The sequence below is a fragment of the Hippopotamus amphibius genome, chromosome 3 (genome assembly GCF_030028045.1).
Source record: "Hippopotamus amphibius kiboko isolate mHipAmp2 chromosome 3, mHipAmp2.hap2, whole genome shotgun sequence".
Lineage (NCBI taxonomy): Eukaryota > Metazoa > Chordata > Mammalia > Artiodactyla > Hippopotamidae > Hippopotamus > Hippopotamus amphibius.
In genome coordinates, this window is record NC_080188.1 from 45,126,135 (window position 1) to 45,141,973 (window position 15,839).

Consider the following 15,839-nt stretch of genomic DNA (forward strand, 5'->3'; position numbering starts at 1 on the left):
CTTCAAATTTAAATCTATTACTGAACTCATTCTAAGAATACAATCTTAGAACAACAAATCTCAAATGCTAATCTAAGAGAAAGATGGAAAACTGCAGATTAAAATGTGTTAGAAATCCATTCCTTCTTAAATAGTCTCAGGATGAGTTTTCCAGAATGTCATATTAAAAGTTTATATAAGGAAAATATTATTCAAACCTTTGCCATACACATAGAAAAGATAAGGCCCTTTGAAATCTTCACAAGAGCATATAAATTAGAAAAAAAAAATTGTAAAGGTTATTTCCTCAAACACAAATCAAATTTTCATTTAAAAAAGCATGCTATTAAATACAAAGTTCCATTGAAAACTCAAATGCTCATATATAATGTTAATTAAGCTCTAGTGCAATAAAATACAAAGGGAAAAAAAACAAAAGAGACAGAATTTTGCCTTATAGTTATTATCCGGTCTCCTGTCTTGTCTTTCTGCTTATCAATATCTATGTGTGCACCAGTGAACTCCCGAATAGCATTAATATTACAGCCTCCTCTTCCAATCACTCTGGATATCACAGTTGATGGAACAGATACTTTCTTTGACCTGTTTAACAGTTGCAAAAATAAAGATAAATCATAAGTATCAGTGGTTGTAATTAAAAGTTATTACTAAAATATGTTTCTGTAAATGCAGAATATTGTCAAATAGGCCTCTTCTACCTAGTCTCACTCTAAGTGATAAAAGGCAACTAAGAGCCACAGAAAAAAAGAGAAAGAGAAAAGTGGGCTTTACTATAGCTTCTCATCTCATTACCAAAAACTGCCTGCTTTTTTGACTTTCATCCTTCATGAATATCTATAAAGCACATACATGTAGATATACACTGTGTTAATGCAAATACTAATGGTAAATAAGACAGACAGGGGTTCCTGCCCACATATATTGACTATGTAGAAACCAAGAAACCAAGTAAGAAAACTACAACATGACTTCTAAGTGCTCTAATAGGGTATCATAAAGACACATTGGTTAGGGCATCTCATTTAGCCCAAGGAGTCAAGAAAGGCTTCTTGTGGGTACCTTTGGGTGTTTGACTCACATTCTTGTTTTTATTCCCTATTATATAACTGAAAGGATGATACTAAAAATTCATTGTTTCCCTGTATTCTTCTAGAGAGGCATTAAAATGTTAATCCACAAAATAATGGAAACTTGACAAGGGATGTTTAGTTGTGTGAGGAAAGAGAAAAGCCTGTTGGAATTCCAAAAAAGCAAAACCCACTGAACACCTACAAATTGCATTACAATTTTAAACATTCAGATTCAGGAAAGGTAGATATAAACTTGACAAGTCTAAGTTAAAGAATACTTCTAAAAGAAAAACAGTATAACTCGGAATAACAAGGAGCCAATTGTGCATCAATGAATAAGTAAATTATTTATTTAGAATAGATTAAATATTAAATTAAAATGTTTTTTTTAAATGGTAAGGTATGATCCCTGCCCTTTTATATACATAACAAAGCTACTTGATAAATCCTTTTTCCCAAAAGGGCATAATAATCAGTCAGTGATCATTATTTTAAGTTAGTTAAGAATCTGTTTGCATACTACAATATAAAACACATGCAGAAAAACTGAATTACTTTACTTTTGTATAGAGAGTATTCTGATGTTGTGGTTTCAATTAGTTCGGTAGAGTGTGTGTGAGACACAGAAAGAGACAAAGATAGAGGTAGGGGTTGAAGGGAAGTGTTGGCCCAAAATATGAAAAAGAAAATATGAAAAAAATGTACAGTACATCTTGAAATTAATAGTAATAAGCTTGGTTCACTACAGCTTGTTTCAAACAATCAAAAGCTTAATTTTTGATGGCATTTCTGGAGAGTTCCTTAAGATAGGTTATCAAAGATTTATAATGGGTCAAATCCTTTCTAGGTTTGTGGTATCTTACCACCTTTTAGTTTCTGGGATATTGTTTTATTTTTTAACACATACTATTTTAAAAATTCCAAGCAAAATACAGTAAAATATTTTAGTCCTAAAACCTTGAAATAAATGTATCCTACGATTTGAAGACAAGAATTGTTTAAAACCAATACTGACTCATTTTCCAAATATTTACAAGTATGTAGTAGACATTACATTCTGGGCTCTGAGGTTACAAAGTTGAACAAGACAATCTATCACCTTAAATAAATCAGTTCACTACCAAACACCAATACCTATCGGGGTCAAGCAGACACCACAATGATCTAACTTCTTATGTAAAATCTCCCAATTTTAGAAGTGTTAACACACTTTTTTCCCATCTAATATATAGTATAGGTTGTCTCTGTTGGCCAGGTGCAGCCTTGGGCCAGCAGTTTGTTTGCAACCTTTGGAAGAGTTAGGGGAATTTAACTGTAAGGTAAACTATACTTCACTGTGAAACTGAGCACAACAAAAAGAATAAGAAAACAATCAAAGAAATAATCAGTCACCTTCTTACAACTTCTTTCCATCCTTCTTCCCTCTTTTGTCCACGCTTAGGACTTGCTACTGTTAATTTCCCATTTGGAGAAGAAAGGGGAGATGGACCGGATTTTGTGCAAGTGGAGAGAGAATTACTGGTCACTTCACTGATAGTGTCTGACAATCTTTAACAGGGAGGAAAAACACATTAAATATAGAACAGATGTAGAATTTTTTAATGATAAAGGCAATCTATTACATGATTTTGTTCTTTATTTTTAGAATAACTATGATGAATAATGAAAAATTTATTTTTCACTTTTCAATAGTTAGCATAATACGAAGAGCCAATTTTAAGAAGAATTATCTAGAGGTCAATTTCAGCAGAACTGAAATACAATAATAATCCCTGAGAAATCATAATCAATACTTTCATGGGTTAAGTTTAACAACCAAAATGAAGAAATTACATAGTAATTCTTTAATTCAAATGAAATCATGGCTTCTTTACAGCAAAGACAAACCTTTATTTTGTCAATTGTTCATTTGCCTGCTTTACTAAAAAATTCAGCAACAAAGTGTTTCATAATGATACCATAAATCATGAAAATGAAAATTGGAACTAACTTTATTGAAGCCTTGCCAGAAACAGATTTTCTCTCCTCCTTTGGAAATGTAACCAAAACCGATGGCTGCTTCTTGCTGGTCACAGTGGTAGTGACCACAGCAGGTGAATGATTGTCACTCTTTCGGCTGCTGTTGCTGTTACTACTTTCATCACTGCAACTGGAAATTCTCATGTTATCACTGTCTCCACTCTCGCTGGTACTGCTGCTCTTGGACTCTCCGTTCACCTTCTCTGGCTGACTGTATGAGATTGGTAGTGGATCATCAAATATAATTTGAACGTTTTCTGGAGTAATTTTATTTTTCCTATTTTTCCTCTTTGAACTGTTTGTAGTTATGGTATTATTTCTTTTACCATGGGAACCTGCCAAAGTGGTCCAGGTTGCAGATATACCTATGGTAGTAGTGGTTGTGGCACTTGGAGGCTCTGTCAAGACTTCAGGCTCATCTGCAAAAGTAGCAATACTGAATTAGCAAGTTTTAGCGTTCTTGGCATAGATTTAGCTTTACGCATTCAACAAAAATAAACCCTGAAGCTACATTACTACTACTATTAGATATAAAGTCATCAGTCATTCCAATATTGACTAGCAATGAGATGGATACGATTGATCTCTTCTCTTCTCTGTCCCTAAGTTCTAAGCAATGCATAGTAGGCAGTTATAAAAAATATTTCGGGGACATTTTGGGAAATATGAATATGTACTGTATATTACACATTATTACATAATTAATAAATTTCTTAAGTGTAATAATGTTATTGTGGTTATGTAAAATAATGTTATTTTTCTGGGAAATACTGCTCAAGTATGTAGGGGTAATTTTGTATGATGTGCACAACATACATAAGACTATTAAAAAAAAAGAGAGAGGAAAAAAGATAAACAAAAGCACCAAAATGTTACATGAATCTAGGTGACTTACAGGTGTTCATCATACTAATCCTTAAACTTTTCTGTAGTTTGAAATTTTTCAAAATAAAAGGCTGGAGGAGGGGGAAATTAACACACACACACACACACACACACACACACACACACACACACAGCATACATATTTGGTGGTTTAATGACAATGGTTCTTTCTAATAATATCCTCACCTCAAATAATTTTTTAATTAGAACCTAGTTAAGAATAAGTCCCTCATTTAAGAAAAATCTGAATATGGTCTTTACTGCAGATGAAATTATGGAATTACTGTTAATTTTTTAAGGTATTATAAATGATATTGCAATTATCTAAGCAAATGTCATTCTCTGGATGTGTGTTGAAGTTTTACAGGTGCAATGTCAGACGTCTGCCATTTACTTTCAGACGGCTTAGGAAAAAAATATGTATATATATTTAGAGAAAAGTAAAATGTTTATTTTTAAATTATGTGAAGGGTATTCAGGTGTTTGTTTTATCATTCTTTCAACTTGTGTCTATGTTTGAAATTCTTTATAATAAAAAGCTGGGAAGAAGTCAATACATGAAAATAACATATAAATATTTTAGGGCTTGATAACAGACCTATTTTTACCTTAAGTTACTGATACTTAAGGAAATATTATTTTGAGTGGAATGTATTACATGAAACAAATTAAGTGGTTTAGAGAAAATACCTTCAACTTTATGCTTTTCTTTTTCTTGAGCAGCTTGGAGTTCAAAGTTTTCTTTATTTTTGGCTTCAATTTCTTCTAGTTTTCTTCTTTGTTCTTCTTTTTTCTTTCTTCTCTTCTCCTTTCTCTTTTCTCTTTTTGCAGCTAAAGCCAGCCTCCGGCTTTCTTCCCTTAACTATTAAAAAATCAATAAAACAGAATTATAACACTGGAACTTATCTTGGAAAAAAGTTGTCACATAAAATTCAAAGTCATCTTAGTTCAATTCATTGTTTGATCAAGATCATACTCAAATCAGTGTAAAAAGAAAAAATATTTTTAAATGTCAAGATCAAATTAATGATAAAAGACAACCTAAATTCAAAATAAATGAATGATAAAGATATATGTAACTTCATAATCACTAAGGAAATGTAAATTAAAATAACATGCTACCATGTTTTAGTCATTAATTTGGGAAAATTAAAAGAGATATCACATAGCAAAAGTTTGGAAAATGAACTCTTTCCTACACTGCCATTGGTATAAATATTAACATTTTTACAAAGGTAATTTGAAAGCCTCCTATGAAAATTACAAACTGCTTATCCTAAGAATATATTCTATAAAATGACTACCTCTGGTGGAAAAATATAGGTTCTATACTTTTCATTGAAAAATTGATTACAATGGTATTAAATGGAAACAAGGTAAATCCATGGGGTAGAGATAAATTAACAACAGTATACATTCACAGAATACTAGGCGGCCATTAAAAGTTACAAATATATACCTGGGAAAATGCTCACAATTTACATTTATTAGGAAAAAAGGCAAATTACAGACCAATGATCTCATTTACTGTGGGGGTGGAGGGTGCTTTCTGTGGATCTATTTGTGCAAATTAAAAAAAAAAAGGCTAAGAGGATACAAATCAAAGGCTTATTAGTGATTACCTCTAGAGCATGGGCCTGGAGGAGTAGTAGCAAGATGGTGACTTTCAATTTTATTTTATACAACTATACATTGTTTCTATTTGTTAAACTGGATACATATTACTTTCACAGTCAGAAAAAGCTACAAATAAGTTTTAAAGTCCAATAACATCTCTTAATAAGCTGTTTTAACTGCTAAATTTTCCTCTTTGGCTCATAAATTGGTAAAATCATCTTTAAACTCTTTTGTTTGCATGTTCTCTAAATGACATTTTCAAGCTACATATTCCTTGACATAATCTAACTTTCTATATATTTTTTGTGTATTTTAAATGTGTCAAAACAATGATAGTCAGTTTATGGAAAATGTCACAATATCGTAACTAATGAAACCAGTGCTTCAAGATAAGATTATACACCAAATCAGACTTACTTTTCTTGAGAAAATGTCTGACTTCATTTTTTAAGTCTCTAGCTTTTGCTAGACACTCCTCCTGTCTTTTGAAATAATCCCTGTTGGGTGCCTGAAAGGTTATACCCACCTTGAAAGTTTTCACACCCTGGGGCAATGCACCATAGTTACATTCTCTTGGGTAAGAGATAAGACTTTTGTTTCTGAAAAGGTAAATAATTAAGGGGAATCTATAGAACACCAGATACTTTCTCTGGCAGATGGATTTCAGTAAAGAACACAAATGGAAATTGGAGAATATAAAAATTCTCTGCATAGTACCTACCCCCTAGAAATTTTGGCTGGTCTTCCAGAAGTACCCAAGTTTCTTCTGAAGACCAGTAAAGGAGGAGATTTTGACCTTTCCAAAGGACTGGGAAGAAAACAGTAACTGGTGACCTTCACACCCTAGACTAGTTCACTACAAGAGAGAAGTACTATCTGACTGGTGAGTTTGAAAGAAGGAACTGAGCATGTGTGACTCAGCTCATTCAGGCCTGCTTTAAGGTAGCTAAACTGCCTGTCCTCAGGAACCTTACTTTCTACATCTTCTCCTAAGCTCCAGTGAGACTCAGGCCTGGGATTGTCCTGTTTTGCTGACTTTCACGAAATAAACAGGTAGGTGTAAAGGGGAGAGAAGGAGTAGAAGCGGGAGTGAAAGGTGTGCCAGAAAAACATTTTCAAAGCAACTGTGGCTATGGATACTAGGCCTCTCCAATTTAGAGTGAAGAAGAGTAAAATTGATATTTTATCTATAACACATCTGTATGGAGAGAAAAGCCTTGAGAAAGATACAGGAAATAGCTTTCGGGGGATAAAAATAACAAGTGAGGTTCAAGATTTTTGGCTCAGCCAGATGAGTTATACATTTTGCTTGATTTTTAAAATTTGTCCAGTGATAAGAAGTAATTGCGATTGGTATTCAAGGGGGGAAGAACTTTTAAAAATAGAAAAATCAGAAAGCAGGCTTTCCTCTAAACCCATCTGGCCTTAGGGGTAGGTAGGGGTGATGGGCTGGGAGAGGTCTTGGTGTATGGGTGTGGCTGGGTCCTTAGATATGCATGTGCCTCAGGGCTTACAGAGTTCAGTCAAGGCTGGCCCTCTGGCAACAGAATTATCAAATTTTATAGTTTAGCCCTAAGGGATAAGCATTTACTCTTGTTTCTAAATTTTGAAGTTATAAGACTGGTATTTTGATAATCTCATAGACCTTACTAACCCTTTAGACCTACTAAAAAGTGAGACACAAATTCAGAGGTCTTAGGGAAACAATTTCTTTCTAGAGGAGAGATCTCAGACTACAGCTGCAAAAGGATCTACAAGGTGTGGAGCTCTCTAAAACTAAGCTGAATTTGACAAGATAGATACAGGCTTAAGAGGCATCATTAGTTTTCAGGCATTAATTAATAATTAATTAATTAATTAATAATTAAAGGAAATCACTAAAGGTAAAAAGCTGTAACAATGTGTGTGTGTGTGGGGGGGTGTTTGTGTACATATAGAGAAAGAGGGAGGATAGTGGGGAGGGAATATCCGATATTAAAAAGAAGTTCAAATGAGGCTTTAGAAAGGCATATATCGGGCAGAAGAAGATAATCAGGAGAAAGTGGCTTCAACCGGAGAAGAGTTTCACAAAGGAAGGCAAGTTAACATTGGTAAGTACCACAAAGTATCAGTAAGGACACAAGTATGAGATGTCTAATCTTACTCTAGATTTGGCAATAAGATACCATTGGTGACCTCTGCCATAGTTAGTTCACTGACTTAGTGGAGAAGTAAGCAAATGGTCCTGGACCGAGAATTAAAAAGAAAAGTAGAGTCAATAAGACAGATTATTCCCTTAAAATATTTGGATAAGGAAACAAAATACTAAGTTTGAGATAAGGTTTCATTAGGATAGTTAAATTGATGAAGTTGTAGAAAGAGGGTAAGAGTTAATGAAACAGCAAGCACTAAAGAAAAAGGAGTATGGGAGAGGTGGTAATAACTGATACAAGATCTGAAAAAGAAAAGATGAAAACAGAATAACTAAACCAGGAGACTCAAGTAAGTCTGGAGGTGCAGGAAAACTGGGTTAGAAATTCAGCCTATGTCCTATATTTTCTCACAAGGTACATGCCTAGACCTCATTTCACTTACTGGGGAACTGATACATGTTTGTGAGCATATGTGGGGGAGGTTAGAGGCTTTGAAGAAAAGAGTCAAACTGTAGAATAAATAACCTCATTGTGGAAAAGGAAAGGGCTGTAGTCCAACTAGTGATTTTTTTTTTGGGGGGGGGGAGGGGCTGTGGGATCTTAGTTCCCCAACCCAGACCCCAGCAGTTAGTAAGCAAACAAACAAACAAAAAACAGTCCTAACCACTGGACCACCAGGGAAATCCCCCACGTGCAAATGCAGATACAGTTATGTGAATGAGATAGGAGCCCAGAGAAGACAGGAGGAGCCAAATGTTTGAAATTCCCCATGTAGACAATGGAGACTGAAAGATTTTGAGGAGGGAGTAAAGGCAATCGCATCTGTGTATCATAAACTATGGGACCTGGAAAAGTTACATTGGAACAAAGAAGGATTAGACTGGAGGCAAAAGATGACAGAGGCAAAGGAATATATAGACAGACTATTAAACAGCCTACTGCAATACTTCAGGTGAGAAGTGATAACTCAGGAGAGGATGGAACAGAAGGCTCATACAGAGATTGCCAAAGCTCAATTAAAGGTGATGATAATGATACTGACACCATTAATATTTAGGGGGTTACTATTTGCCAGGCGCTGGAATAAGTTAATTTACTACACTAATTTATTTGATGGATATAGAGAATGAGGAGCAAAGATAACTGAGAATCTGAAAAGGATGTTAAGATTTCAACTATTTCTGAATAATCAGTAGTGGTATGAATAACAGAAAAAGAGATCAAAGAGTACAAGGGGAGGGGCAGGATCCAGTGAAAATTTTTTGATAACTTGCTATGTACTACGCATGGTTCTAGTTTCTTAGGACTCTGCAGCAGATAAAATATCCCTACCCTCATGAAGCTTACATTTAGTTGCCCGGGGAGGCACACAGATAGTAAACATAATACATTATATAGTTTTTAAAAAGGTGTTAAGTATAATGTAAAACAGGAATATTGTAGCAGAGGAAGAGAAGTGTGTATATGGGGACATGCAGGGGAACATGAAGGTGAAGTTTAAGTTAACATCTAAAAGATTTGAAGTATTTCAGGCAAAGAGAATAGTCAGTACATAAGCTGTATGTTCAAGTAGGCCTGGAATGTTTAAGTAGGCCTGTTGGGTTACGAATAGTAGAAAATGACTTTCAGAGAGCATGTCAGGAGACTTGATCACTTAAGGTCCCACAGGGCACTTTAAAGACTTTTCATCTTTTACTCTGAAGGAAATGGCACTGTACGGTTTTGAACAAAAGAGTGATTTGATCTAAGTGATATAAGAGGATCACTCTAAGTGTTAAATAGGGAATAGACTGCAGAGCAATGATGGATCAGGGAGACTAGTTAAACGACTACTGTGGAAATACAGGTAAGAGATGATATTAATGACCTGAACCAGGGTGAGAAGTGATGAATAGAGACTAGGATTCTAGATATAGTTCTAAGGCAAAGGTAACTAGATTTTCCAACACAATGGAGGACAGAGAGAAATCAAGCATGATATCAAGATTTTTAGCCTGAGCAATTACAAGACAGAGTTGTGGGTTTGGAATGGGCAAAGATCAGGAGTTCACATTTGGACATAAGTATGAGATGTCTAATTAGGTATTCAAAAGGACATGTTGAGTAGCTAGCTGGATATAAGAGACTGAAGTGTAGGGAAGAGGTCTGGCTTAAAGATATAAACTGGGATCAGCTCGTATATATTTAAAGGTAAGAAGCAGAATGAGATGACCAGTGGATAAAGAAGATCACGTAATAGGTTAAATGGCTTGCCAACTAAGAGGGGAGAATAGGAGGAACCAGAGATACAAAAGAAACATTGAGAAAGATAAGAGAAAAAATCAAGAGTGTGTAGTGTAACGGAGGCCAAGTAAATACAGTATGTCAGGTGTTCTTGGGCTTAGTAAGATAAGGATAGAGAAGTAATCACTGGACTTAGCTACGTGAGAGTCCCTGGAGACCACAAAAGCATAGTTTTGGTGGCGCTGTGGGAGTGACAGCCTGGTAGTAGATTCAAGAAAATAACAACAACAAAAGAATTGGAAATAGCCAAAATAGACAGGTTTTGCTGCAAATGGGTGCAAAGACATGGGCCTGTAGCTGAAAATGGTGGTGGTGGTGGGGGAGTGTTGGAGAAATTAACTTTTTTTTTTTTTTTACAATTGGAGACAGAAGCTTATATGATGATGAGGATGACCCAGAGGAGAGGGTAAATGATATAGGAGAAAAAAGAACTGCTACAACAATGTTTTTGAGTAAGGGATGGCAGACAGAAAACAGGATCTAGATCACAAATGGAGGGATTGGTTACAGCAAGTTTATCTAGTAACTGGCAGTACATATATGGGTACAGGGCTTGGTGGGCTGGGGTGATGGAGTGGGGGAAGTCTTTGGCAGTTATATTCTGGTGCTTCAGTTTTCTCACTGAAGTAGGATGCAAAGTCAGTCATCAACTAAGGTGAAGGAGAGAATGTACTAGCAGTCACAGGATAAAGGAGAAAGAAATAATGGTCTAGATGAGTGGGAGAATAAATTAAACTAGGAAAACAGATGTATGTATGACTACTGGCAGCATTAAAGGGTTCACTGTCACACATTTAAAGTAAAATTAGTCATCAAGGTTGAATGCTTTTTTTTGTTTTTTCTTAGACACCTTTAGTTACTAAACTTCAGTTAAGAATAAGGAGAAAGAAAAGAGTAAGGCCAGTGAAGGGTGGTACAATAAATGGATTCTACAATTTATTGGTCAGACAGAATGTTATCAGGATTGTTGGAGGTAGAATTCTACAGGGAGTAAAGCTGAAAAGACAAGAGGTGATAATCAGAGAATGAAATGTATAAAATTGAGATTGTGAGATGGACATATTAATGCTTCAGTGGTAGCAAAAGAAAACCTAACTGAAAACATCTATTAGCAATATTTTTAAAATATACCCTACATAGCTCCCTAAAAGATTATGAAAGTTCACAAAGGGGAGAAACAATAAGTGATAAAGTAGAGGGGTAAAACATTAAAAATGCAGACCAATAATACCCACTGTGGATTCTAACAGCCCAAAACATAACCTAATTGTTAATGTCCTAAGAGAACAAGCAATTAACTGCCAGAGTATTCCACAGTTGGACCAGATGAACTGAGCCACAGCATGGACTCTTCCACATAGTAAGTACTCAGTAAATCAAATGTCTGCTGCATAAGGATAGGGAATCTGATAAATATGATGAGTAGTATTCTCAGCAGCAATTTTTACACACCAACATTTTCAGATTAGAAAGGTTGATCAAAGGAGCATTTTTATACAAGCAGTAAGTTACCCATGCAGAACATCCAAGTTAAACCAGAAAAGACCAACTCCAATGATGTTTCTAAATCAGAAATGGTGGAGCCAGAATGTACTGAGTCTCAAAAGGCAAAAAGGTGTATTTTTCCAGATGTAAATCGTAAGTAAAAAATAGTGAAGCAAACCCTAACATATCTCAATCTGATAATTTTTCAAATAGAAATAGAAAGGGGCTGGAGTTCAGGAAAGAAGACTCTCCTCCATAATCTATAATTCTATGTACTATCCCCATTCAAAACTGTTTATAAAGTATCAGTGCATGCAGAAGAATTTATATCTAATTAATTTATGATTAAGAATATTATGGGAAAATATGCAATGGCACTGAAAGAAGTTCCTTTCGAATACTTTAAATCTGAGGCTCTAAAAGCATGAACATCTAAGTTAAAAAACACTGGCAAGAATTCAAGGAAAGAACACTTATGTACTGCTGATGGCAGTCAGAAAATATTCTGAAAGTATCAAATTTAAAATATACTGACCCAAGCAAAGAAACTTACTCCATAAAAATAAAAGCACCAAAATATAAAAAAATATGTATAATGATGTTTATTGCAACATTATTTGTAGTGACAATACTCGAAACAAATTTACTACAAAGTATATTATGCAGTTATAAATCACTATCAGTTGACAATACTCTTCAGTTATTGAGAGAGGGAAAAGCATGTATTAGAGTAATATGTTCGCATGATTCTAATTTTTTAAAAAGTACACCGTTTTCATATACATGGATATTTATTTGTTCAACAAATGTTTACTAACATGCCAGGCACCATTTTGTAGTTCATACACTCTAGTGGTAGAGAGAGACAAACAAGATAACTAAGTAAAATACAGTATTTAGAATATTAGAACCTGAAAATAAAGAAGGGAGGAAGAGTACGAAGAGTGTGAAAGGGAGACTAAAATATGAGGCAGCTGAAGCAACATTCAGGCAGAAGACACTGCAAGAGCAAAAAGGATGGTCATTATGGATAGAGCAAAGTAACCAAGAGAAAGTAGTAAAATAAAATAAGATCAGGCAGTGGTAAGGAGTCATGCGGGTGGGCAGAATATATAAGCTTTTATAGTCTGTAGAGGTGAGGACTTTTAGTTAATTCCTATACCAGGTTTTGGACTTCAGTTACGTTACAATGATGGCATATACTTTTCTTTTAGTTATCTCTGCATAGTTCATAGTTTAAACTGAATACGTTATTGTAACAAAAAAAAAAAAAGAAAAAAAAATCATTGAAGTTGATTGAGAACAGACATGCACAATAGGACATATTCCTAAAAGCTGCTTCTTGTAATCCACAGGTATGCAGTAAATCCCTAAATGTATTTCATGTAATGTATAAACAAAGATTTTTTTTTTAAAAAACAGATATCTATGTCTCAGCTATAGAAAGGATGCCTTCTAAGATTGATAAAAATGCAGAAAGAGGGGGGTGAAGAGGAAGCTGAGACGAAGCGAGAGAGTAGCACAGACATATATATACTACCAACTGTAAAGTAGATAGCCAGTGGGAATTTGTTGTATAACAAAGGGAGTTCAACTCGAGGATGGAAGATGCCTTAGAGGACTGGGACGGGGAGGGTGGGGGGGACTTGAGGGAGGGTGGGGGGGGAGTCAAGGGAGGGAGGGAATACGGGGATATGTGTATAAAAACAGATGATTGAACTTGGTGTACCCCCCAAAAAATAATAAATAAATAAAATTAAAAAAAATGCAGAAAGAAACAATTTTATGAAATAACTATTACTTAGAATAACATTTAAAAATGAGAGAGTAATGCAAAAACAGGATACTCTAACACTGTAAGGAGAAAGCACTAAAAGGTAAGCTGACTTCAATTAAGGGAGGAGAGGAAACCAGGGAACTTAGAATAAAAAAAAGTGGATTTAAATCCTAGCCTAGCTTAGGCAAGTTAACTTCCCATAGATTCAGTTTCTCCATCTGCAATAAGAAGGTAATAATATTTTTACAGAGAAGACTCAAATAATACATGTTCTTGTCATACAACCTGGCCCTATTATATTGCCTGGTCTTTAGTAAACATTATTTATTAAATATTTACTAAAAATATCTTATGAAACTGAATATTAAAACAGGTAAAGTAATAGTTCCAGTGATTATGACAATATCTGTTCTCAATGTGTTCATATTCAATTAAAAGTTGAATTGAGTGGCCAAAAACGCTAATTTTCATTTGAGCAGAATCTAAACTAGAAAGTTTTGAAAACGAAGAACCTCTGATATTAAATATATTTTTCAGAAAATAATAGTGTATTTTCACATTGACTTTAGAACAAAATGTTTAAAATAATTCATATTTTCTCTGTGTGAGGTGAAATATATAGCTTAACAAAGTAAGTCTAATTAAAAAGAATGGACCTGACTCAAATGAAAAATGCTATATACACAACTGATCTGTGAACAAGTTTAAACTGTGCAGGCCCACTTTATGTGGATTTTTTAAAGTAAATAAGTACTACAGTACTACACAATCTGTGGTTGGTTGAAATCTGTGGACTCGAAACTGCAGATATGGAGGGTCCAACTGTAAAGCTACACATTGATTTTCAAATGCATTGGGGCAGGGGGTCATTACCCCAACCCTTGCTATCACTGTCTATCCTTTATAAATTTTAAAAGTACATATTAAATTTCATAGCATTTTTAACCTTTTTAAAAAAGATGAAATATGGCAGAATATATATTCCATAATAGTCAATACCAACCCATTCTTTTCCTGCTATGATTACTATTTCTATTACATTCCAGAGTACAGTTATTGATAGGAAGAGAGAGTAAAGAAGTAGCTACAGGACTGTCCAAACTATACATAGTTTGGAGTGTTTTACTCCCCATGGGAATAGATGGGAATGATGCTGTAGTGTGCCTGAAAGAGAAAATTACAAGAGAAATCATCCATTTAAAAAGGTACTGTACTCATTAAACATTCCACCAACTGGTCATATTTCATAGTTGCTTATGCCTTGGTAGTGTATGAATTCATAGTGCATTTGGTACTTCTGATAAATCTGTTGTGGCAACAAATTACAAGGTCTAGGATCACTGCAGTACAGAGTTGGATGGGGATTAAGATAACACTACTTGAGATAATTGAGCGCTGGAGGCTAGGTTCTCTGACTTCCAGATCAATGCAATTCCTATAATAACATTTTGTTAATTTGATTATAAAGAAAACTATTTTAATGATATATTTAAAATACTCATAATTCTCTCCACTATTAGAGCCAAACTTGGAAAGAAAACCATATACATAATTTAAAGCAAAACCAAAATAAAACAAAAAACCACACACTACAAATTAGGAGGAAGAAAAGCAGAAAGGAAAAAAGTAGGTACTTTTCCATAAGTAAAGGTTATCATTACCTTTTCCAAGTCTAACTCCTCTAATAAAATGCTGGCATTTTTGTTTGCTTCAGCAGCCTGTCTATCTTTGGCTTGGACTATCGACTCCATACAGAGGTGACACTTCTTTAGCATCTCCTAAAATGAAAAATTAAGATGTTTCCAGCCTCAAAAAATTTACATTTAGAGAAATTCCTGAAAACCTAAAATTTTAAGGTACTTAATGAACATAAGTAATAAAGGTCAGTAGTATGGCAAAAATTGGTGCAAATAAAAACATAATTTAAGTGGTATATTTTTAAAAATATATAAGTAAAGAGCCTCTACTGTTCTTCAAAATAATATCCATTTGACTGGTTATACAATTACTTCTATAATTTAAATATGAGAAATCCTACTGCAAATAAAGCTGCAATAATCTGTCAGCTGGTTAAATGGGCTAATGGAAAAGGTCAATGTCAACAAAAGACAATGGGTTTAAAACAATTTTAAATACTTATATGGCAAGAACTGTTCTCAACTATTTAAGCTTTGTTGCTATAACTTCTTGTGCTAGAATCATTCGTAAAAAACAGGTATTTATAGATTCTTCTTAGTGATTTCATTCTCAGAACACACTTTTTGACAGGAAAGGGATATTTCCCTATTAAGACAAAGGCTTTATTTTTAATTTCTGCCCCCCTTCCATTAAAAACCAGTGGTATCCAGGAATATTAATTGTCATCAATGAACCTACAGTCAGGCAAGACAGTGGATTAGCTATGCTAAATAAAACTTATAGGAAAATTCTGTTCACTATCATGTAATAACTGCTGAGAAAATGAAAGATATTTTTAGATTTTCAGAGGCATGTCTTAGGATTTTATTCAAATATTTTGATCTCAATTTGAATTCTAACAGGATTTATTTTATCTTCCCTACTTCTCCTACA

At 34.3% G+C, this 15,839-nt stretch overlaps 1 protein-coding gene across 9 annotated transcripts in view; it reads right to left on the bottom strand.

Annotated features, from left to right (window-relative positions):
• ANKRD17 (ankyrin repeat domain 17) overlaps window positions 1-15,839 on the bottom strand; it is a 167,864-nt gene that overhangs the window by 24,162 nt on the left and 127,863 nt on the right. For all 9 annotated transcript variants that reach the window (XM_057729158.1, XM_057729153.1, XM_057729152.1 and 6 more), the window contains 5 exons: window positions 14,930-15,046; window positions 4,665-4,836; window positions 3,061-3,508; window positions 2,463-2,618; window positions 433-582 (listed from right to left, as the gene is read on the bottom strand). In XM_057729158.1, coding sequence (XP_057585141.1) covers window positions 433-582; window positions 2,463-2,618; window positions 3,061-3,508; window positions 4,665-4,836; window positions 14,930-15,046 — 1,043 coding nt within the window. The remainder of the gene's footprint in view (window positions 1-432; window positions 583-2,462; window positions 2,619-3,060; window positions 3,509-4,664; window positions 4,837-14,929; window positions 15,047-15,839) is intronic.